Source organism: Typopeltis vanoorti, chromosome 25 (assembly GCF_054136105.1).
Source record: "Typopeltis vanoorti isolate ZY-2024b chromosome 25, IOZ_Tvanoo_1.0, whole genome shotgun sequence".
NCBI classification, from domain to species: domain Eukaryota; kingdom Metazoa; phylum Arthropoda; class Arachnida; order Uropygi; family Thelyphonidae; genus Typopeltis; species Typopeltis vanoorti.
This window is the reverse complement of record NC_143573.1, coordinates 79,324,831-79,351,336: the sequence shown is the minus strand read 5'-3', so window position 1 is coordinate 79,351,336 and position 26,506 is coordinate 79,324,831. Positions and strand designations below refer to the sequence as shown.

General features: G+C 35.8%; 1 protein-coding gene across 2 annotated transcripts in view; it reads right to left on the bottom strand.

Annotated features, from left to right (window-relative positions):
* The window catches only part of LOC150092875 (uncharacterized), a 164,498-nt gene that overhangs the window by 79,097 nt on the left and 58,895 nt on the right, over nt 1-26,506 (bottom strand). For both annotated transcript variants that reach the window (XM_090414799.1, XM_090414798.1), the window contains one exon: nt 11,565-11,828. In XM_090414799.1, the coding sequence (XP_090270925.1) occupies nt 11,565-11,828 (264 nt within the window). The remainder of the gene's footprint in view (nt 1-11,564; nt 11,829-26,506) is intronic.

Here is a 26,506-nt window from a genome sequence, read left to right as displayed (position 1 = left end):
CTGTGTGCAGGGGTATCCAGAGCATGGTCTGCTAGGCCCGACTTCCCATAATGATATTTCCGGACGTATCGTTTATGTTCGCTGATGCGGATATTCACAGTTCTTCCTGTTTGACCGTAGTAGGCTTGATTGCATGAGCAGGGTACTTGGTAGACTCCTGGATGTGATAAAGGAGGAATGCTGTCCTTGGGTGAGCGGATGAGGGTGGCTAATTTGCTATATGGTCTGAATGTAGTGCGTAGTTTATGTTTATTGAGAATTCTTGAGATCTTTTCGGATGTGCCTTTAATGTAAGGGATGGTGACTGTTTTGTTGTAGTTCTCTGTGGTGGATGGTGGGAGGGGTTTCTTGGGAGTGTTCAGTATTTTGTTTATTTTTTGTGGATTGTAGCCGTTGGCCAAGAAGGTGTGGCGTAAGTGAGTCAGTTCAGCAGTCAGAGCCTTGTCATTTGAACAGATTGCTCTCGCTCTATGGGTTAGCGTTTTTAATATGCCATATTGTTGAGAAGGATGATGGTGTGATTGCTTGTGTAAGTATCTGCCTGTATGTGTGGGTTTTCTGAAAACTGAAAATGATAAGGAACCATCTGGGAGACGTGTGATGAGTATATCCAGGAAGGGCAGACAGTTGTTGGCTTCCAGTTCCATAGTAAAGTGGATTTTTGGATGTTGGCTATTTAAATGTGCTAAGAATGTTTTCAATGTCTCAGGGCCATGTGGCCAAATAGCAAGCACATCATCAACATAGCATAGCCAAAGTGTTGGTTTGAGAGTGGCTGTATTGATTGCTTGATTTTCAAGGTGTTCTATGTAAAAGTTGGCTAGGGGGGGAGAAAGGGGGGAGCCCATGGCTGTCCCATCAATTTGTTTGTATATTTTCCCTTTCCATGTGAAATATCCTGCCCTTATCATAACCAGAAGTCTGAACTAAACAAATATAGCAATCATCTATGTGATTTTTTGGTTCACGCCAAATCATTGAAATGCCAAAAGCTAATTTTTGGCGTTTTCCCTTGCTCCACTGTCATAAATTTTCTACACATGACTTACACACTTTATTTGGAGCCCATGACTTGTCCAGATCTGCAATTTTTACATCACAGTATGCAAAGTACACTTTCTTAACGAAATCAGTGATATTTGTCCTTTGATTGCGAACAGTAAAGCTGCCATAAATGTAGCAGAAGGAATCTACACTATTGACACAATTTCGAGTAGTAGACATGGTGTATTTTCTTCACTGCCGACTAACATGCAATTAACAAGACAAAAAAAACCAGAGACTTTATTGAAACGTTATAAGCACTCATCATACTTCCACGATCGATTAACGATTGACTGTTGTTGAAAGTTTATTTTTCACTTGGTTAGAGTATAATAAATTTAGTTTAATCCTTTATCCAAGTGTGAGCAAACAAAGTTTGCACCTGAAAGTATCTTCAGGACTGGGGTAAGGTGGTACAACACCAGGACACTCCTTGCAAAGGTGGAGCAAGCTACAAGCACTCTTATCTCAGTATCTCCCATAATGCAAAACACATCTCCTCGCAGATATGTCTAATGTTATGCATTAAGGGAAGGGCCACAACCCAGACTAGTTTGAGGTCTCTTCAGTGGGAGCCAGGCCCAAGTGGAGATACCAGGCAGAAGCATTAGCAGGTCATCTCTACCTATAGGAGTTGCCAAATGGTGTGCCACCCTTTTTTTAATAAATTACTCTGGATTTAGAGAATGATGTTGAAAGTTTATTTTTCACTTGGTTAGAGTATAATAAATTTAGTTTAATCCTTTATCCAAGTGTGAGCAAACAAAGTTTGCGACTGAAAGTATCTTCAGGACTGGGGTAAGGTGGTACAACACCAGGATACTCCTTGCAAAGGTGGAGCAAGCTACCAACTACCAACACTGGTAGCTTGCTCCACCTTTGCAAGGAGTGCCCTGGTGTTGTACCACCTTACCCCATTCCTGAAGATACTTTCAGGCGCAAACTTTGTTTGCTCACACTTGGATAAAGGATTAAACTAAATTTATTATAACGATTGACTGATTTCGATCGTTCTTTGTCCATTATGACGCATATAGCATTCATTTGTTTTAGGCAGTTGTCATCGCCTACTTTTCATCACCTAAATGATGAAAAGGTTGGTTATTGGCCTTTCTCTCGGATTCAAAGCGCCAGTACGTGCCGTTGCAGGTTCTTACACATTTATTCATTTACTAACAAGCGAGAGTGGTGAGCACTCTGATTCTGATCTGCGCACCGCTTTGAATAATAGGCTATATCTTCGGGAATTTTTCGAATTTCTTGATAAAAAGTTAGTAACAGATTTTTAAAAGTACATACTTTCAGAAAATAATATTAAAAAATCGATTTTTTTGATCCTCTAAATAGTACTGCCTCCTTAAAAATATAAAAAATTTACAAATTAGCAAAAAGAAAATGCCATAGAGGAAAAACCTGACGTGATAGAGAAAAATGGGTTTGATATTTGAAATCAGCGCACCCACATTAGTAAAAAACAAGTGTCAGATCATAATCAGCAGAAAAAAAATTTTTTTTGTTGGCCAGTGTAATGGCAGGAAGCGATTTCATATTTCATTGGACATAATATATTACGAGAGAGAGATGAAAACCCTCTATGAAAAAAAAAAAAAAATTATGATTTTTAAACTTATAGAACTGTATTAGGCCTTCATGAAAACAGGAAACTTATCTTAAACTTGTAGAACTGTTTTTGAATGTTCATAATGTTTAAAATGATAAAATAATTTAAATAAATTATTTAATAATAAGATTTACTTTTTTAAATAATTTTTTTTTACAGTCAGTTACCTATTACTCTGCAAAAGAAAATGAGCAAAAGAAAAGCAGAAGGTGATAGCAAACGCCAGTTTAATGAACTGTGGGAAAATGAGTTCTTATTTATTGCGGATCCTTCAGGAAAACCGTTATGCATTGTTTGTGAAAGATAATAGAAGACATGATCTTAACAGACACTTATAGAAAACATCAAGCTCAATTAGAAGAAAAACTGAAGTTAGTTCCTGGGTCCTTGGTTGCAAGAGTCCTTTAATAGTCATTTTAGCTGAAGAAGCAGAAGACTGCATACTTGCATTTATAAATTCCTTTTCACTTACTGAACAAAAAAGCTTGACGATGCCTAGTAACATACAAATGGAACTTATTGAACTTATTTATTACTCAAAACCAATTCTTTATTGAAAATGAAATTTAATGAACTTTATTACTTCCAAATGTTTCTGATATAATTAATTTCTGGCGATCGTTGCCCTGTGAACATTTTCCAGAACTGAGAAAATTTGCTCAGAGTTATATCTGTCGTTTTGGAATTACATACAGAGATGAAAATGATTAAGAACAAACTACGGTAGGGACTGACTGATTCAAATTTGAAAAACTGTTTGATGCTTTCTGTAACTGATTTAACTCCAAACATTACAAGCTTAGCAAAAGCAAAGCAATTTCAAAAGTCTCAAAAAAATAATGTTTATCTTGTCTTTATATGAAATCCGTTTATTTAAAACTGCTAAAAGTGTCTATAGTACCATATATATGATAAATCATTTCATGCATAACTGTTAAATATATCCAAGCATTTTCATCAATGGAAACGATTAAGAACAAACTACGGCAGGGACTGACTAATTCAAATTTGAAAAACTGTTTGATGCTTTCTGATTTAACTCCAAACATTACAAGCTTAGCAAAAGCAAAGCAATTTCAAAAGTCTCAAAAAAATAATTAATGTTTATCTCGTCTTTATATGAAATCCGTTTATTTAAAACTGCTAAAAGTGTCTATTACCATATATATAATAAATCATTTTATGCATAACTGTTAAATATATCCATATTACCATATTTTAAAAGATCAGAAAATGGTATAAGTTTGTATGGTGCAAAAAAAATTTAATTTTTTTTTAAAAAATTAAAAAAATTGATGCTTGAACTATAAAAGGTTGGCCACCCCTGCATTATCATCATTTGATAATTGCATTGATAATGCAATTATCAAATACTATGTATTTGATAACTGCATTATCAAATACATAGTATTTATCAAATACCATGTTCTTGTCATCTTTGCCACTTTGGACAAACTGACTGTTCTTCTGAGATTAGATTCCAAGGACATCAAGTTTATATAAAATTTCTGCAATCAGAAGGTTCAGGACTTGCTTCTCATGTCATCGACACTAGACACAGAGTTCATTGGAACCAAACAAAGATTGCTTTCAGTTGCACTACAATATGCTTAAATTTGATTGTCTATTTCTTGAATCATGTGAAGCAATATGCCACCATCCTAGAAATAGGCATACACTCTGTTTGACTAAGTTTTGGGAAGTAATTGCTACTAACTGTATATAAATTTTAATTACATAACTAGTCCTATTTCCATCATCATCAAATTACTGACATGTACCATCAAGGGGCGTACAGGATATGATAGTACTACATGAAAAAGTTACATCATTACTAACTTCCTATCTACAATTTTCCTCCAAATCAGTCTATTACTTGTCAAGACTCCAATATTATCATTATCAGATCTTATATTTCTATCATCTAAGGCACATTGCACTGTATCAATCCACCTATATCTTGGTTGTTTTCCTGCTAACCTGGCAGAGAACACTTGTTTTGTAAATCTTTCCTCGCCCATTCTGTTTAAGTGACCATACCACCTAAGATTAGCTCTGCTAACGCATTCCTGGATGCCGACAATGTCAAGTTCTTTCCTAATATCCTCGTTTTTAATATGATATTGCCATTGATGTCATCTGTTCATGCCTCTAATCTTTCTGAGGACTCTCATATCTCCGGTCTCTAGTCTTTGGTCAAGTGTTTTACTTCTGACCCAGCTCTCAGATCCATAAGTTAAAACTGGTTTGAACTGGTCTATCTTGTATAAAGCTAATTTAGTGTTCTGACTAATTTCTCTCTTATTCCATATGAATTTATTCAATTGCCTTCCTACCATACCAGCTTTGTTGATTCTGTTGTCTATTTCCATATTTAATTTACCATCTTCACTAAAAATCGTGTCTAAGTAGCTAAAATGTTTTACTTGTTCCACAGGTTCTCAGTTCACAATACAGTTGACATTTTCAACAATTCTACCTATTTTCATTGTCTTTGTCTTTTTAATGCTGACCTTCATACCATATCTATTACAACAGTCATTCAATTTAGTTAGGGAATCTTGCAAACTTGTAGCGGATTTATTCAAAAGTATAACATCGTCCACATAAAGCAAAGAGCTGACGTTAACATCTCCAATTCTGATAAGTTTAATACCACTTTCCTTCATAATGTGATCTGTTATATTTCCTTTTCCTCCTTTTATATATTGCTCCTCAAATCTCTATATCATGCCAATAAAAGTGATGTCTCTTCTACATGGGTCACGTGGTGTCTCTATCGCACAAAAAATGGCCTCAGGGTAGAGCCAAAATTCAATGTGACAGAGTCCTCAAACTTTACCTCACTTAAAATCCTAAGAAATTTATGTTTAGACTGCACCACTCAGAATTATGAGATTAAAGATAATAACCCAATCAAGAAGTAATTTAGAAGATATACTCATGTGACCTAGGGTTGCAATCGTGGCCTTAACCTTACTGAATTAATTTCCCGCTGAGATCCGTAATAAATTTCACAAGCGGTGCATCGAATTCTATACACAGACTCATATATATTTAGTTAAATTCAAGCAAGGTTTATTAGTTTCTAAAATTACAGTTTACATACATGAATAATCATCACTCTAAATAAGACACATTCTAATCTAAATCAATTAATTAGCTTAACTTCATCAGGTATGATCTCTGAACATAATTTTCCTCAAATAATTCACACACAAGTTAATAATTCTCTAACATCTAAATTGTTACTAAATTCCATTAATTAATTTCCATACTAACAACTGGTAACTTTAAGCATTCTTCAACATACAAATATTCAGATGCACTTAGTTACTATTCACTCAGGACTTCCTATAAATTACAATTTTCCTCAAACAATTCACACACAAGTTAATAATTCTCTAACATCTAAATTGTTACTAAATTCCATTAATCAATTTCCATACTAACATCTGGTAACTTTAAGCATTCTTCAACATACAAATATTCAGATTCACTTAGTTACTATTCACTCATGACTTCCTATAAAATACACGTGCTATATAGTCCTGACCTATAATTGTATCTAAGTCCTTCACTAATAAAGGTTCACATATCATTACACATTCAGATTACATTCATATAAATAACAAACTTTACTTATCTCCACTCGATGGTACTCAATATTTCTGCATCTGCTTCAGTCTATCTTTTGTTTCATTAGGACAATTCTTTGTTTCAAATTTCCTTCAATCTTCCCCAGGATGACCCGGGGAAGATTGAAGGAAAACCATAACTCTCATTACATGACTTCATAGTAATTACCAGCTTAAGTATCGGGCGCATGCTTCTGCTGACTTTTTTAACGGCATGGTCTGCCGTTACCTTCCGGGAATCTAGGACAGGGTTACCCGCGGTAACCCGATCCTAGTCTAGAGGTATCATTCAGCCGTCCACTGAACCAGCACCAGGCTAAACCTTCACTACTCCAGGAAATCCCGAACTCAATGCGACGAAAAAACCAAGAGAGCTTCTCGGGAGGGGGGTTCCTAACCCTTTTACATATTCACCCTATCGGTAAAAATCCAAAACTTCGCTGTTCATCCGGAACCTCGATTTCTTGTCACATGACCTCACGATGTCCGTTCTCTCCTGCTTGTTTACCCCACATGCCAAGCAAGCACCTGCTTGGGGCAACTGACTGCTCCCCTCCCCCACCAAACTTCGAGCTCATTTTTATGTTTCTTTAACAAGTTATTCTCATATCAAATTTAATATTAACACAAAAACCATAACTCTCTTAATTTACACTTTATCTCTGGCAACTTTGTTTTATACATATTTATCTAAATTCCCTTTATTTTTGATTTTTTTATAAATCCTACTCAAGCTGATTAATTATCTCTTTCTTCTTAAATTAATGTATTCAGTATTTTCTAAATTTCACAACGTTACCTACTTAGAAACAAGCATGTTTACTTAATTATATTCCAGGGTTTTTACTTCTTTGCTCGTTATATCATGATAAGTGAAAATTTAATATTCTTAACTTATCAGGGTATAACAAATCCATATAGATAATGAATAAAGGGGGTTAATGTACATCCTTGTCTCACCAGATTTAACATTAAACCATCTTCCTGTACATCCTTCAATTCTAGTTGCCAACTTACAACTCAAATACAGACTAAGTATTGTTTGATATAATGCCCCATTGACACCATATAACTGTAGCGTATTGAATAGCTTCTCTCTTGGCATCTTATCATATGCCTTTTCCAGATCAACAAAACTTAAATACAGATCTTTGTTATATTCCCATGCTTTCTCAACTATTTGTTGTAAAGTGAAGATCTGATCCTGACAGCCTCTATTTGGCATGAATCCAGCTTGTTCTTCACCAAGTTTTTCTTCCACAATTCTTCTCAACCGTTTCTCAAGTAACTTGCATAGATCTTGCCGGGAACACTCAGTAGGGAAATACTTCTGTAATTCTCACATTCAGTTTTATTTCCCTTTTTATATATAGGCACTATTAGAACTCTACTTCAATCATCAGGAATTCGGCCCTCTGTCCAGGCTTTCTGAACTATGCAGTGCAGCCACTGTAAGACTTTTATACCACCATACTTCAGCATTTCTGGTCGAATATCACTAATCCTGCTGCCTTTCCACATTTCAAGCCTTTGATGCCTTTTTCTACTTCAAGTATGGATATGTATTCCTGTTGAGTGTTTTTTACCACTGTGCTATTACTGCTTGTTTCATTTAGCAATTTTTTGAAGTAATTACTCCATACTTCAATGATATCTTTTTCTCCTGTTTTCATGTCACCTTTATCATCTCTAACTCCTTTTACTGCATTCTTTCCTCCATTTCTAAGCTTCTTCAACAACCTCCAGAATATCTTACCACTTTCTTGATATTTATTTTCTATGTTCTTGCCAAAGTCCTCCCATGACTTTTGTTTAGCTAGTTTTACACAGTGTTTCGCTTTCTTACATTTGTCTCTGTATTCTCTAAGAGCAGAACATGTCTTATTTGCCAGGAACTTTTGATATGATTTCTTCTTTAATTTCACTGCGCCTCTTTAACTTCCTGTGTCCACCATGGAGTCCTGATTTTTCTATCCTTGCAGACAACCTCACCACATGCCTCCCTGGCTGAATCAATCAGGATTTTCTTCAAGGCTTGCTACTGAATTTCCAAGGTTTGGTTCTTGTTCTCAAACTCTTTCATTTTTTCTTCAATAATCTTTGTGTATGTTAGTCTACAGTTCACATCTGAGAGCTGCTCAACTTTTATTCGCTTTAAAACTTTCTTACATGTTATTCTTTTCAATATGAAATTCAATTTTATTCTGCTCAAGACTAAATAGTGATCACTTCCAATTTCAAATCCTCTGTGCACTCTGGTGTCCAGCACCAGGGAGAAAATATCACTATCAACAATAACATAGTCAAGGAGACTTTTCTTATTCCTTGCCTCTTCTCTCCATGTGAATTTGTGCACATTTTTATGTTAGAACATGGTGTTAGTAATAACATTCCATGTCCACATCCAACAAGTGTATGCCATTATTATTAGCTTTGCTCTTTTCTCCAAATTTTCCCAAAATATTTTTGTATGTCTGACAATCATTTCCTACTCTGCTATTCAGATCCCCAACAAGGACCAACTTTTCCTTTTTCATTGTCAGTTGCTTTTTCTAAAGCATCAAAAAATTCCTTCACTTCTATCTTAGTAGAACCTTCTGTGGGACAACAGGCACAAATAAGTCTCATTGTCCAGTTCCCCATTCTCATATTTGCCCACATCACTCTACTTGAGACTGACTGCCATTCAAGAAGATTAGCCTCGTATTTAGTGTTGAATACTATGGATACTCCTTCTTTTCCTTGATTGTCATTGTCTGATATAACATTTTGTATTTATTGCTCAGAAAGATCTCACCAGTTTTTGTCTTTTTTGTTTCAGTCACTCCTATTATGTCGATCTGGTACTTATCTAATTCCTCAACTAGCTCCATTTCTTTGCCATTCAGGCTTCTTATGTTGATAGTACCGATCTTTAACTCTGGTGATGTTCAGTTGGGATGTGTTTTCAGATTTGTTCCAGTAGCTGACTTTTCGCTGTTCATCCTGGTTCCCTGGAAAAAACAACGGGGGGGGGGGTCTTGTTTAACCAGGCGACGCCCCAGCTGGCATGAAATTTTGTCATGTTGTACAATCATTTTTTATTTTGGTTTAACCAATAAGAATACAATTTGGTTGGCTAAATACCAAATTGCCAGCCCATCCTCGTTCATTCAGTATCCAGGTAGATATCCAACAGGGTGCACCACGAGAAGGTGAGGCTTGGACATTAGGTCAGAAGCCCTGGTCGGTTCTCCGCATTCACTTAACAGCTATGTGGAGGTATCCTCTCAGTTATACAGCTTTGACCCTTAAGCGCCGCATAGAACTTTAATAGTGTTTCCTCTTACTCTTACAGCTACAACTGAGACAAGCAAAAGTATGACTCATTCTTGGGATTATAATTTAAATGTGGGAGTCAATTTTTCTGCTTTCTCCCTGAATGATGCCCATGATATATTTAGTAAAATATATAGAGGTGTAGTTAATAATTTTTAGTTTTCTTTTTCATCTGGAAAACTTATTTAAAAAAGTGTATCATCTCTACCACGCATGTCCCTATTAAATGTCTAGGACTTTAATAGATTATATGAGTGGGCAACAGTATGGCACTATCAGTTCAGCGATGCAAAGTGTAGAGTCCTGAAATTTGATAGGCAACAAACAGATATTAGAAAAGTATATATTTAGTAGGAAAAGTTGAGGAAGTTGAAGAGACCTTGGAGTGGTACTAGACAAAGATCTGGAATTTGTAACTCATACCTCACAAGTTGCGAAGTCATCACATCAGAGTATGGAAATGATGCAGAGGACTTTAACATGCAGCAATACAAGTTCTGGTTCCATTGTATAAGGCTTTGATTAGGCTTTGTATGTATTATTTTGCACAAATTTGGTCACCTGGTTTTCATGATGATGATGAGGATATATTGAAAAGGATCCAAAGAGACTAACTAAGGTGGTAACTGGTCTTTGAAATGTGGGATATGAAGACAGATGAAGGAAGAATGCAATTTGCTAAGCCTTGTGAATTATTACCAAATTGATGTGGAAGAAATTTTTCATAGAATTGAAGAAGGAGTGGAATCAGGAGACATTCCTGGAATCTTTATAAGGGCGTGAGCATTATCACAGGCTCTTTGTGTGGAGAGTTGTTGGTGAGTGGAATGCACTGCTTGACAATGTGGTGAATGCAGATTCATTGAATGAGTTTAAAGCAGGTTTGATGGACTTTGCATGTAATAGTGTGTACCTCCCACAATGAGTCTTTTGACTCTATGGAGGTCTATTGTTAATAATAATAATAATAATTGCTAACTTAAACATCAATTATGTATTGCTCTTATATCTGAGTGCATACCTATTCTCCAACCAACAGGCTGCAGATTTGAATCCTGGTGTGCAGGATATTTATGAATGTCTAGTGGAGAATGAATTTTATTGCCTGTGCAAGACTACTGCTCCATCTCACTTATTGGAAGCCTGAAGTAGCTTGCAGAAGTTCTATGTTTAGATACAGAAGATGCATAAGAATAGAGATTGTGAGCTTTGTATTACAACTGATTTTACATCAAACTATCTTTGGATACTTCCTTCAGTTCTGACTGCTGACTTACAACCTAAATATAGATTATGCATTGCTCTGTATAATGTTCCATTTGCACCATATAATTAAATATTCTGAGTGGCTTTTGTCTTGAAAACCTTGTGACGTTTTTTCAAGATCTACAAAACTTAAATACATATCCTTTGTTATATTCCCATGATTTCTCAAATACTTGTCTTAAAGTGAAAACTTAATCCTCACAACCACCATATAGCAAGCCTGCTTCTCTAAGCTTCTCTTCCACAATTTATCTTATCCTCTTCTTGAGTATGCTTGCATAAATCTTACCTGGAATGCTACACATTCCATAGAGAAGATCCCTTTACTGTGCATGCATAAAACATTAAATACAAAAAAAAAATAACCTTGTTTCTGATTTAAATGTCACTATAGTTTACATCAGTCTATTTGAAGTAGAAAAAAAAAATCTGGAAAATATTACAAAAAAAAAAAAAAAATGGAATATCAGAAAACGTTGATAAAGTCACAAACTATTAAAAATAAGAATGCAGTAAAGAAATTCATAGATGACATCCCTGAGAAACATTTATATATGCTCTGTACAATGAAATCAAACAATAATTAAGATGAAGTTATGTTATAGCATATCAGAAGTTATTTAAAAAAAAAAGACAATTTTAAAGAAAAAAAGTTAAAACACGTTCCTCCCATTTACCTACAGAGTTCTTGTATATAGTTCGAAGCAGTGATCTAAAGAATGGCTCACACGTAAACCTGATGCCACATTTCAAAAGCTTATCAAAGTTCAAACCAAGTGACACTGGAGAGAACTGCTTAAGTAATGCAGCTGCCTCATTTTCATACATCAGACTCCTAGTCAAAGTTCTTATCATATCCTTCTGCAACTTAAAGAATGCTGATTTTGGGACATGCATGTGTTCAAGGATTGTAACGATATGGCGATTAAGAAACACTGCACCTACAAAATGACAAAGAAATTTTATTGCATTAACAGTAGTGTAAAAATCAGTAAAAATATGAATACATATGAATATCACATTAATATATTCATGTGATAAAATTGCATTTTATAAAATTGCCCTATTCTGTTAAAGCTGACCTTTCATGACTACCAAGCAAAAACAGAGTTGGACCAAGATTAAAAAGGAGTAAACAATTATCTCAGTAATTGTGGATCTTCTCAAACTGGCCTAAAAACAGGCAGTAGATATTTTTCTTGGGATAAGCAAGGAAATATGAACAACTTGTGGCACTTTTTTTTCTCCTCTTGGGTGTATCAAACCAAAGATTAATTGTAAAGATGCCAAAGAAATTATATTCTTGGTTTAATCCATTATCCAAGTGTAAGCAAACAAGGTTTGCACCTGAAGTATTTTCAGGACAGGGCAGGGCAACTCATATATGGAGGCTAATGACTTTGCATCGCTTGCCTTAGTATCTCATCATGCAAAGCACAAATCCTTATGGGCATGTATAATGCTATGCATTATGGGAAGGGTCACTACCTAGACCTGTTTCAACCTTAAGTGAGATCTCATCAGTGGGAGTCAGACTCAATGCAGAAGTCATATTTCCATATACAAGTAGCCGAAAGGTGTCACACCTTATTATTAAAATACTCTGCATTAGAGATAGTTGTTGGAAGTTTTTTTCACTTGGTTATACTATAAACTTTATAGCATAACCAAGTGAAAAACTTCCAACAAAGATTGATTGGTTACAGCAGTACATCATAGTGTCCTATCCTGTGGTCTCCTTTTTATTTCTTCATAGCCTTCAGTTCCAGTTATTTTCATTAAGTTGTTTATATAGGAGATTCTTGGTTTGCATCTTACCTTCTACTGTCCCCCTCATTATTTCTGTAACCAGTCCTCCATGCCTCAGTTGGTGTCCACTTAGGCTTTTTCTTCTTTTGCTGATGTGATCCAGTAATAACCACTCTTCTTGAACCATGTTTAGGACCTCTATTATTACTTTCTTTCTATCCAACTAATTCTCATCATCCTTCTCTAGCACTAAAGTTCAAATGTCTCCAACTTTTTGGCGTCTTGTTTTGTAGTCCAAGTCTTCAGCCATGTAACGCTGTGCTCCATATGCATGTTTTCACCAATTTTTTAGTTAAAGGACATTCACATGAAGAGAACATTAGAGAATTTCAAGAATACTGGACTGAAAATTTTGATATGATTAAGAAAGATAATAAAGCATTATGCATTTTGTGTTCTGAACCAGTTGTTTGTAGGACTTCTGTAAAGAGACATTTTGAAACTGTTCATAAGAACTTAAGAATAAAAGTGAGCAAGAACAAAGAGAATTAATTTCTTGTGAACTGAGCAAGACAAAAAAACAAAAGGGCCTACCTGAAATGTATTTCAGGTAGGCATAGTTTCAACTTAGTTGCCACTAGTTTTGAGGTTTCAAAAGTCATTTCCCAACATGGAAAACCACTCAGTGATGGTGAGTATATTAAAGAAGCATAGTTAGAATGTGTTCCTTTCCTTTCTGACAATCTATCAGAAAAAATAAAAATTATACAGTGCATTAAAGATTTTTCTGTGAGTAGAAAACAGTTAACGATAGGATACTTAAGTTGGAAAGGAATACAGAACAATTAAAAGATTTAGCTTCATGTAAGTTCTTTTCTATTTGTGTTGATGAGAGCACAGACAGTGCATCATCAACTATGCTAGCAATCTTTGCTCGATTTTGTAGGGTTGATGAAGTAAGCGAAGAGATGATTAACCTTGTAACACTACCTGAGCATACCACTGAGGTTGAAATATGTAAAGCAGTTATGAACGAATTATCTATTCGGCAAACTGATATTTCAAAAGTGGTATCCTGCACAACAGATGGTGCACCCAGCATGATTTGGTAAGGAAGCAGGATTTGTAGATCTGTTTGCAAAACATGTTGGTCATCCACTGATAGGTTTTTCAGTGCATCATACATGAAGAGACTTAATTACATTTTGGCACGTGCTTTGAATAAAAGACAATTTCAGAATCTATTGAATCAGGTGGATTCGGTTTATAAAGGACTAAATATGTACAATAATGTTTGTTAGCTTAGTTGAGGTCGTGTTCTGAAACGATTTGTTGAATGCCTGGATGAGATAAATCTCTTTTTGAGTAATCAATAAATGTCATATAAAGAAATGTATGACATCGTGTGGGTTTGTAAACTGATATTTTTTGCATATTTTGCAAACATTTAAATGACTTGAACCTTAAACTACAAGGCTCTGGTAAGACTCTTGATGTTATGTTTGTTGGCATAAAGGAATTTGAAACAAAACTAGGAATTTTTAAGAGGGATGTAGACAGTGAGAGATTTAGATATTTTCCAAACCTAAAGAAATACATCGTTGATCTCCAAAAGGATGACAAAACTGATTGCCGATGTCTCCAAAAGCCATTTTTAAATGTCATTGTGTCAACTGTTGAGCAGTTCTCTCTAAGATTTGTTAAGTTAAGAGAATTAGAAGAGACTGCAAAATTCATTAAGTTTCCAGACAGTATAAAACTGGATGAATTAAACTTGCAAATGCATTTGTGGATAAATATGGATGATTTTGATATGCTGTTGACTGATTTTCAAAGTAGCTCGATTTGGAGGCAGAAATTTGTTAACCTCAGAGTTGACTTGGAAAATATCAAAAAGGAGCAATTAGAGATGGGAGTAACAGAGAGAAGTGCAGAAAATGAGGTACATGAAAAACCACTCAGTGATGGGGAGTATATTAAAGAAGTATATTAAAGAGTATATTAAAGAAGCATGGAAATAATATTCCAAGTCCTTGGTTACAAGGACTTGGAATAGGTAGATTGATATGGTAAAAAGTGCCTTAGAAGACAGAAATATAAGATCTGATAATGTTGGAGTCTTGACTAGTAACAGAAGATTGATTTGGAGGAAAATTGTATATAGAAAGTTAGTAATCACATAAATTTTTCATGTAGTACTATCACATCCTGTACACCTGTTGAAGGTACATGTCAGGAATTTGATGATGATGTTTTCTGCTAAAAATGGTAAAAATTGACTTCTGTTTAATATATTATGTAGGTAAAATAACATTTTATTTTATCTGTAATTTTTATGTATTACTCGTAAGAGTATTAATAAAAGAATATCTTTAATTTTATTTTATTTTATTGTGCTTTAGTCAAGTAAAACAATTGACATTGTACACTATAATATATTGGACAAATTAGAAAAAATATATCTGTTTGATCTTTATAAAAAAAACAAAAACAAAAAATTCAGAATTATTGTTTACTCTTTTGCTTATGTTAAAAATCACGTTTAAATTCCGTGGCTTTATATAGCAGCTAGAATTATACTTGGAGGCAAATAAATAAAAAATACCCACGCTATTGTTGGATCCTACTTTTTCTTAATCTGTACCTTGGATCCGACATGATTACTATTATGATGTTCTTAACCTAAAAAATAGTTGCTAGTTGATTTCTAATTCAAATATAGAGAAAATTTATATTTTAAGACTGCACCACTCTATATCTGAATTAGTTCAAAAACTGAAGAAAAACCAGCTCACAACTATCTCTCCTTTTAGGTGTTAATATTGTATATACTGGCCGAGTATATTTAACATACTTAATTTACCCGCTTTGGTTCTAATATTTTATGAATGGTGCAGTAAAAGAGATTCAGGCAAAATACAACTTTTGATTAACAAAAACAAACATTTAATTTTAAAATCCCAAATTTTACACTTAAGATCAAATCACTAATTAAGTTATTAGAAACACTTCAGCCTTTCCTATAATACTGTCATACAAACTCAGACAATGGTAAATTTGTCATCTCTGATACAGTCTTCTCACAGTTCCTTAAGTTCCAAAATACAATAAAATCGCAGTAACACCGCTTTACAAGCAAACACTTTTAAAACTTCACTTCAGTTAATCTTCACGAAGTTACTGTTAACATAAGGAAATTCTAGGATGAAACTCACACACTTCTCTGTACAGAAATATTAAGGTTGGAATAATCTTACCGATAATCTTTTCTTCTTCATTTACTTATACGTAAACACTTTGAACAGTAAACGGCACTCATTAAAATAATTCTTCTAAGCAATGACTGAATTAATCATCGGTCACAATACACATAAACAAACGTTGTTGTATAAAGTACTACCGATCACTCATGAAATAAAGCAATACAATAATTCCTTAACTTTAGGTTTTATAAGCACAGTTGTTCATTCCTCCAGCATTCAATTAATTCTTTAGGCACTATGATTCCAAACACAGCTAACGGTGAACTCCAATTTTACAGCCTGTACTATTCTCTAGTAACTTCGTACTTTGCTTCAAGGTTCCGTATGTCTTTGAAAGGTCGGCGCTGGAATTATATCTCAACTCAAGTATTGCTAGTCTAATTAGTAGTCACTCAGCTGTCTTCCGTAGCTATAATTGTTATTCTACAACTTATTAGCTAACCGCCTCTCGACTAGTAGAATTTATTTAGCTGCTCGAGTGACTTGCCGACTCGCTATTATCGCACTGTGATTCCCGAATGCCGAATGCCCAATTCCAACCTAATGCCAATCTCTCTCTAATAAATCTCTAATCTCCTAATGCTTTTTTTTTCCCAACGTCCCTCCTTTTTATATCCATTTTTCCTGTCTAAATTCTTCTTGAGATCTCTTTAACTTTCCAGTAAACTTTCAGCATTTTCAATAAACCTCCTCTTTACGTTCTATTCCAATTCTCGCGCTCATTCACTTACATATGTTTCCATGACAACAAAACAAAATATAATAAAATTGAGCTATTACATAACGTTAAACTTTACAAACAGGAATAAATAAAGAATATTTATATTTCAATTAATGCGCAGCTAAATTATCAAATATAAATTCTTATAATATTAATATAGTAATAAATAAAATAGTTTAATAATATTTAAATACAGTCTTTTCATTATTAATACATATATCTTTGATTAAATAATTAGATATTAGACAAAATTAAAGTAGTTATATGAATATTAAATTGTAAAATAAGTTGTTTACATTAAATAATATTTACAAGTCTAGCCTTTGTGATGGAAGATCATGTTGGATTCTGAACCAAATAATAATTACTCTAATCTCTATATAATCAGAATCCAACACTATCAACAGGGTAGAAGGACTTTTAAGTAAAAATTCCGTCACTAATTTTTACATTCATTCAATCTTACACAACTAACAATAATCGCTCTTACAATATTCTTTGATTTTACCATTATAGTGTGATTTTTGATTATTTGAAATGGTTTTCCCAATACTTAAAAGACACCAAATAATAATGTTCCCCAAAATTTCGGTTCCACATGAGAAAATTTTGCATCAAAGATTTGGCGACGACTTTGGCACGCACACTTAAAAAGGTTGCCCACCCCTGCTCTAGAGAATTCTACAGTTGTGTTGCTAGTAGAAAAAATGGTGAATATGGAAGACTGACTTTAATTGCTGGAGATGGAACATGAGTCACATCTGCAGAAGATATACTGAAATGTTCAATGAGTATTTCATTACTGTACTTCATGTAGTGGAATTAGTAATGTAATTATTAATGTAGTTAGTAATATTATTACTACTAATATAATATATAATATTATATTAGTAATATTATTATTATCACCTTTTTCCTATTCAACAACAGGAAAGGAGGTGACAATATATTTTTCCTGTTGTTATTCAACAATAGTTGAATAACAACAGCAGAAAACTGACAGTTCCAGATTGGGAAGTGATGTTAATAAGACTGTGAGAGATGTGATACATATTATGGGAATGTGCAGAAGAGCTGGCTGACAGTACAGTGACTTGGTTGTTCAACAAAAAATCTGGCAACAGGAACAGTCGCAGAAAAGTTGAAAGTGTAAAAACAGTGTCATTTAAGGGAGAATCCAAGTCAGTAATGTCAAACTACAGGCCAGTGTGTATACCAAGTGTAGTCAACAGTGTTTTTGAGAAAATCTTTCAAGAGAGCAGCATGAGTTTGTTAAGAGGAGTAATGCTTTAGTAACTTGATTACATTTTATAATAGGATGACTACTGTAGTAGACAGAGGATATGCTTATATATATATCTTTCTGTGTGTAATTGTGCTTGTATCCACAATGGCAGCTGACAGATCTAATACGCTGTCACCAAGCCTGCCAGCATTTTAAATACTACCTTATTTATAGCATTATCGATGATTTTTGGTAGCATACACATCCCATGAGTTATAAAAGTGGCAGGTAAGGAAATGGGAATGTGTATGTGTGCATTAAATGTAGGCAGTAGGAAGTGCTAAGTGACATAAGCAATTAGATCTCAGGATTCTGCATTGGAAGGATAATGCTTCAGAAACATACAAGAGCTTATTTGTGAATAATAGTAGAATGTAAGGTGAAAAGAATAAAGATGTATCTACAGATTTGGCCTTGAGCAGTGTAGCAGAGGGATATGTTTTGTCTGCTGGCAGTGAATGAACAAGTGAATGTTGGGTGAAAGCAGGATGTGTAAAGAGGGAAACAGAACTGCTGAGATACGAGATGGAAGGCATGATAACTGAGTTGAGTGTGAATGAAGAGATCAAGAGACTAGGGAGGTTAGCTACTGCAAGAAGCATGAGAACACATGTGAAAGAAGGGCATAAGAGAACAAGAATGCAAGAGAATAAGACAGGGGAAAGAGGAAACTGAAGTCAAGAGAGTCTGGGAGCAAGAAATAAGAGGGGAAAGTGGAAAAGAAAGGATTGAAAGACTGAAGCAGAAAGGGGTCAGGGATGAAAGTGAAAGAAAAATAAATGAAGCTGTTCGGAATATCATGTGTGGAGAATCAACAATTCAGGTTGTGCAATGCAGAGTAGAGTGAAAGAGGAGTGCTTGTCAGGAAAAATAATGATAGAGAGTGTGGCAATGGCAATGAAGCAAGTTGAAAATGTAGAGGAGATGATTGTGATGGTTGGCATAAATGACCTGAGGCATCTTGCATCATGTAGACAAGAGATCTGAGATTGATATTACAGACAGTGTAGCAAAAATGTGTCAGAGTAAAAATAGTATGTATTGCCTCAGTATGATAATGCAGAGTGAAAGAGAAGAACAGTGATAATTAATGAGATGATAGTGAGAAGGCAGGAATATTATTATTATTGTTCCGGGAAACTCCAAGGAGTCGACAGACTCATCGAGGGAGGCCCTAACATCATGTCAAGAACAACTATTCAACATTCACACAGTATCTATCATACCTTGCCTTGAACTCATTCACGGTCGTAGCACCCACAACAGACTCTGGAAGCTTATTCCACTCATTTACAACTCTCCAAGTAAAGAACCTAGCTCTAACACCCTTGTCAACCACGCTCTTGCCCAGCTTCCATGCATGGCCCCTAGTCCTCCCACCACCAGTCATATTTTCAAAAATATCTTCTGGATCAATCTTATAAAAACCCTTCAGTAATTTGAATGTCTCAATCATATCACCCCTCCTTCGCCTATCGTCCAATTTCTGCAACCCACAAATCTTCAACCTATTCTCATAAGGTTCATTCCACAGACCTGCTATCATCTTGGTCACTCGTCTCTGGACCCTCTCCAATTCCTCCCCATCACGAAGAACCCCTGGTGCCCATAGCTGGGCACAGAAGTCCAGATGGGGTCTTATCAAGGCTCGATACAGAGGAACAACAACTTGTTCGTCTCTGCATGTTAAAGTATTTTTCAGAAGCCAAGTGATTTGGTGAGCTGTTTTAGTTACTTTTGCAATGTGCCCCCTAAACTTCAACTCCCTATCCACCAACACTCCCAAATCCCTGGCCTCATCAATCTCCTGGAGTATGATTCCACCAATGCGATATACTGCTGCTATTCTTTTCACCCCAAAGTGCATAACCTTACACTTTGCCACATTAAACTGACATCCATTTTTCCTAGCCCAGTCCTCCAAACTATCCAAATCATCCTGTAAAATTTTGACATCTTGTGCACTCACAATTGCTCTACCCAACTTTGCGTCATCAGCAAACAAGTGAACACTTCCTCTCAGATCCTTTCCAATATCATTGATGAACAAATTGAAAAGCAGAGATCCAAGAACAGAGCCCTGTGGCACTCCACTAGTCACAAGACGTCTTTTAGACTCCACTCCTGAATAAACCACTCTTTGATATCTCTCCTTCAACCACCCTCTTATCCATCTCACCAACCCTATATCTATACCCATCTGCTCCAGTTTACTGATTAGGGTTCCATGTGGTATCCTATCAAAGGCCTTGGCAAGGTCCAGTAGTATCACTGTAAACCCATTACCCCTATCCAGTTCAGCCGTCACTGTGTTATAAAACTTGAGCAAGTTACTGAGGCATGATCTACCCTTCACAAAACCATGTTGTCCCCCATACAATATCCCATTTTCATCTATCCAATCCTGTATTCTTTTCTTGACTAATTTCTCTAAGACCTTGACAATGATTCCTGATATGCTAATCGGTCGGTAATTTACAACAGCAGTCTTGGAACCACCTTTATGCAGTGGAACTATTTTCCCCTCTTTCCACCCGCTCGGGACTAACCCAGACCGGAGACTCAAATTAAACAAAATGGTCAAGGGTACTGACAATTCTTTAGCTGCTTCTCGTACAACACGAGCTGGTATACCATCCAATCCCACAGATGTATTGACATTGAGGTTATGCAATAGACTACTCACCTCCACTTCATTAACCACAATTCCCATATAATCTACTGGTTTATTCGTTTCTGCAATGTCACCACCTGGATGATATACTTTAGCAAAGTGCTCACTCAGTAACTCAACTGATTCAGTTATCTCTCTACCATCGGCATTCTTTAAAATCAATCTGCCATGTACATTTTTCCTTTTACTTGCTACATATCTAAAAAACTGTTTAGGATTCTCTTTAGCCTGCATGGCCAATGTTCTTTCGTAATCCTTTTTTGCTTTTCTTACCACACTCGTCACCCTTCTGGCCTGCGCTTTATACCATTCATGTGCCTGCCGGTCACCCTTCTCCTTAAATTCCCTCCATAGTTGTTTCTTTTTTTTGCAACTCCAGCTTAATGGTGTTATTCATCCATTTAACCCCTACTTGATTTATTATTCGGACTCTAGGTATAGTCAGCCATTGCTTCATGCAAGCACTTCTTAACTACCTCCATGCACTATCAACTTCTAGTCCTTGCAGTTGTACATGCCATGGCACTGAACCAATCAAACTCCTAAGCTTGTCATACTTTCCAGCCTGATAATTCCACATGTACCCTGTCTTAATTGAAAATTCTACACCTTTAGCCACCTCCCAAGTTAAGACCCTATGATCACTCTCACCAATTGGTGGCAATGTGGTCATATTTGTTACAGCCAAATCCTCAGATGTAATTACTAGGTCAAGCACTCTCTGACCCCTAGTATTTTCCATTACATGCCGTCGCAGATAGTTATCCCTTAATAACCGCATAAAATCCAGTTCCTTCCTCCCTGTGTCCTCTCCTCACTCCAATCAATGTGACCATAGTTAAAATCTCCCATAATAATCACCCTCCTTCCACCCATTTCTTCTATTTGCTTGTGCATACTGTCACCACCATCTTTTCCATCACCTGGTCTATAGCAGCACCCAATTGTATATTTAGTTCTGCTAGCCACAATCTCACACCAAATGGCCTCAAATGTGCTCTTTTCTCTATCCTGCAATTCAACGTCTATTCTCCTTGGCTGGAGCTCATCAGCTACCATCAACAATACTCCTCCCCCCATTTTATTCTCTCTGTCATTCCTGAACACACTATACCCATCACATTCAATCCCACTAGTTATATCATCTACAGTCAGCCATGTTTAACTAATACCTATAACCTGTGGTCTGGAAGTGCCAACCATAGCTAAAAACTCTTCCTTCTTGTTCCTAATACTCTTAGTATTAGTGTACATGAATTTAAGACCCCCATTAGCCCCAACCCTACCTTGATGCCTTATATTAACTATCCCACTCAGATTTGTTGTCCTTATTTGCTCTGGCATATTATATTCATTCTTACATTCAACTGCCTCCATAAGGACTGTATCTCTACTCCCCCCCCCTAACAAATCTAGTTTCCCTGAATTTGCACATCCACTACATTCAGCAACACTTTCTCAAGTCTTCTTACACCATAACCATTCAAATGCAAGCCATCCATCTTATATAGATCCTTTCGCCCATCAAACTCACTCCACACATCCACAAATTCCACACCACTCGTCATACACAACCCACGCATAAAGTCATTCGCAATTATAGCCCTCCTTTTAAACATTTCACTGTCATACCGTGGCAAAAGACTAATCATTGCGATAGAAAGAGCAAAACTGCTGTTTTGCTCTTTCTATCGCACTATTCAACAACGCGATCTCACTCAATGCATCTATCTCATCTTTTTTGTTCTCTGAGAAACCATTTATACTATCATTCACACTCTCACAATTTTCATGTACAACCTTGCCGTTTCTTGTCATATCCCTATTTCCTTCATTCTGAAGGTTGACAAAAAAATCACACTCACGATCCGAAATACACTTCAATTCCTCATTTTCCCTACATTTTCTACACACATTCAATCCTTTATTATCATCTAACCACATGCCGACCGCACTCCGCAAAGCGTACATTTCACAGCTAGTACACTGACTCATTTCATGTTATGCTACCGTTCTTTGATAACGATGGCGAACCTTCATTACTGGCCGCCATTTTCCTTCGCACAGGTGCCATATTTATTTGCAACGTGTTTTGTCAAATTATACATTATAACACACCAAAAATAGACGCAATAAAATACAAGGCAAACAAAACAAACTACACAATATTAAGTAATTTGTATCGATAACCGAAAATGATACTTATCTTATCTGGAGCTTGCACGAACACTACACATTACGAATTCATCTAGCGGCGACTTCCCGACATAGATTATGTTATAAAACACTTTAGTACACTAACCACGCTAATAAAGCTCCAATAATATACCAAAATTACACACTTAAGTCCATTAAATTGAATCCAAAACACCAATAAATCAACAAAAAACACAAATCTCTCAGGAGCTCTCCGGTAGCACGTCCGTTCACCAGCTAGCCTCGACACCGAATTCAATCACCGAATATATGGACTAGTGGAGTACGTTTCAACATTAAAGGGAGCTGCATATAAAAGATGGATTACATTTGAACACAGAGGAATGGGGCCTTTGGAGAAACTGTTGTGTTCTGGGAAAGTGAGTTGTCAGGGCAGCGAAACTAGGTTTGCAAGGGCAAAATGTAGCAAGGTTGAATCATGTGGAGGGATAGTGGCATGAAAAATGAAGTACGCTGCTTGGAAAGAAGTCAACGGACACCACAGTATGAAAAACAAACATCCATGACACCCACCTTAATAAGATGAAGGACCGCCTTTCACTGTAATGATTGCAGCAATCCTTTGGGGGGCATACTTTCCACAAGAATGCATATAGCAATCAAAGGGAATTTTGGACCATTCTTCTTGTAAGCATGTAATGAGGTACTGGAATGTGGAGCAGACATCCTCTGACCTTGCCCTATGCTCCAGTTCATCCTACAACAATAGCTTTAAGATCAGGGCTCTGTAGAGGCCAGTCAAGTGTGGTTATGTTCAAATCAACAAGCCTTGGAGTTACAGCAGCAGCATTATGACACAGTAGATTGTCTTGCTGAAAGAGACAATGGTCAGTTCTGTGGAACTGCCACAAAGTAGGAAGCACTGCATTGTCCAGAATGTTCAGATACCTCTAGGAGTTCAACGTTCATGACACCACACTTGGTGTCATGAACACCAAGTGTGGTGAATGAACAAACTTTGTGCATGAACACAAAGTTTGTTCATGCACAAAGTTTGTCATGAACAAACTTTGTGCATGAAATATTTTCAGGACTGGGGCAACTCGTATACAGAAGCTAATGACTTCACATCACTTGTCTTAATATCCGAGTTGCCCCAGTCCTGAAAATATTTCATGCACAAAGTTTGATGGCTTACACTAGGATAAAGGATTAAACCAAGTATATAATTTCTTGTTATCTTTAATTTATAGTATAACCAAATGGAAAAACTTCCAACAACTATCTCTAATCCAGTGTATTTTAATAATAAGGTAAGACACCTTTTGGCTACTTGAATATGAAAATATGACTTCTGCATTACTTCAACCTTTGGGTCTGGCTTCCACTGAAGGGATCTCAATAAAGGTCATCCTCCAGTAAATTGGTGTAAGTAAAAAACAGCTATCCATTATTAAAGGAGCCTATGCCAATTCAACCACCTGCCTCCTAGTTAATAGGTTCCTGTCAGACCCAGCAAAAATTCAAAAAGGAGTCAAGCAAGGTTGCCCTCTCAGACCACTGCTTTTACATTGGTACTTGAACCTTTCTTACAGGAAGTCAACAATACACATGCTGTGCAAGGAATAACAGTTCCTTCAACTATAAAGAAAAATAAGGTATTAGCATATGCCAATGATGTAATGGAAACTTTGAAGGATAATGATTCCATATATATATATATATATATTTTTTTTTTTTTTTTGGTATTTCGGAAAAATTCCGCAAAAGAAGTGGATTAATTATTAATGCAGACAAGGCAAAATTAAAAGTTTATGGAAAGTGGGATCTCTGAGGCATTCCTTTTGGACTAACCCCTAAGAGAGAACCCCTCATTATACTTGGAATTCCCTTCTCCACTTACTCAATATTACCACATACAAAAACTCCTCTGAAATGTAAGAAGACTGGAAAATAGGGCTATTCTCCTTTTCTTCTAAAGCCATAGTACTCAAAACCATAATCTTTCCTGCTCAGTTGTACATAATAAATATTACATACATCACAGAAGCTAAAGAAAAGCAATTATATAGTAAACCTCTGCAATCTTTTTGGTCTAGCCGATACCAATAAGTTAAAAAGAAATTTCTTCACCTATCAAAGAATCATGGAGGATTTGGACTTCCAGTCTTAAAATTCTGCTATTTAAACAATACAGCTTCTAAAATCCATAAAATATTGCAGACTGATCACACATGTGCAGACCTTCTCCATTACTACTTGGGTTTCATCTTTCTCTGTTTGGAGTTAACGATTATACAGGTCCAAAAGCTGAGATTGTTCCTGAATACTACAACACTCTGTGCTTAACTCTAAGACTGTTAAAACACTCTGGAATTGACATTCTTTCCATTAAAAGAAAAAAAAGTAAAATTTGGTATAAAGAAACTTTAATCTCTTTTGCTGCAAAGTTCCAAAGTTGGGTACAGACAACAATATTTTGTTCCATAACTTGAAGTTCCAAGGGTACCCTAAAAGGAGGGATCTTGCTTGCCTATTTGCATATGAATTGCATATTGCCACTTTCAAGTAAATACCATCAAATTGAGGTACTTTAACATCAGAGATCCAATCTGTGACATCTGTTACCGACTGGGAACAGTAGAACATGCATTCTACAGCTGCCCTCTTGCCATGTGTATTTGAAACAGATTATGTAATGTGTTGGGTATTCCATTACTTACAACAGTTTTATATTTTTTTTTATAATACCTACCACCAGTCAGCAATGGGAAGAGAATTTTGATTTTTATAATTAATGAATTAAAATATCATGTATGGAAGGTTAGAAAGAAACATGGATTTGAAAACCAGCAATATGACATCCAAATGCTTTATAATATTGTATTGTGGAAATTTTATTGTTCAGTCAGACGATTTTTGTATTTAGAAAGAAGCATTCTAGGAGATATCAAATTTATCAATGGATGGTGTAGAACACCCACATTATGTGATATTCACAGGGGGGTTGGATAATAAAATTCTGTCTATTCTTACTATGAGAGGTTTTTTAAATAGTTCCATCTTCTTAATTCAATGTGGTCTTATAGTCAATTGCAGGGATGACTGGAGAGCAATCCAAGGCAGAGAAGGCCAACTCAAGACAGTTGACCCAGATGGGACTAACCACCTTGGTATTAGTCATTTTTGCGATTTAGTTTCAATTTGTCTTTTGGTTGTTTATCTATATGAGATTGATGAAAAAGGAAAACTGATAGCCTTTGGCTATATGATGATATAAAAGAGCTGAGGCCTTCTCTCTCTCTCAAGCTAGCTATCTGTCTTTTTTCTCCTAATACAGTCAGGCTCTCTTGCACCCCTATACTAACTACTCTGGCCTATGATGAGCAACCCTTTATTTTTTCACCTCAATAAAGGTCAAAACTGGTCTGGGTAGTGACTCTTCCCATATTGTATAGCATTATACATGTCTGCAAGGATATGTGCTTGCATTATGGGATATTAAGGCAAGTGATGTGAAGTCATTAGCTTCTATATACAAGTTGCCCCAGTCCTGAAAATACTTCAAGTGCAAAGTTTGTCGGCTTACTTGATGAATGATTAAACCAAGTATATAATTACTTGGTATTTTTAATTTATATTACAATGTCATTAACATTTATTCCATTCTTCCAATACTGTTTCTCAACACTTTTTAAAGGTCTACTGTTGGCTTATAGGGAGTAAGTGAGGCCATTTCACCCCTAACTTTTTTTTTTTTTAGAGATTGA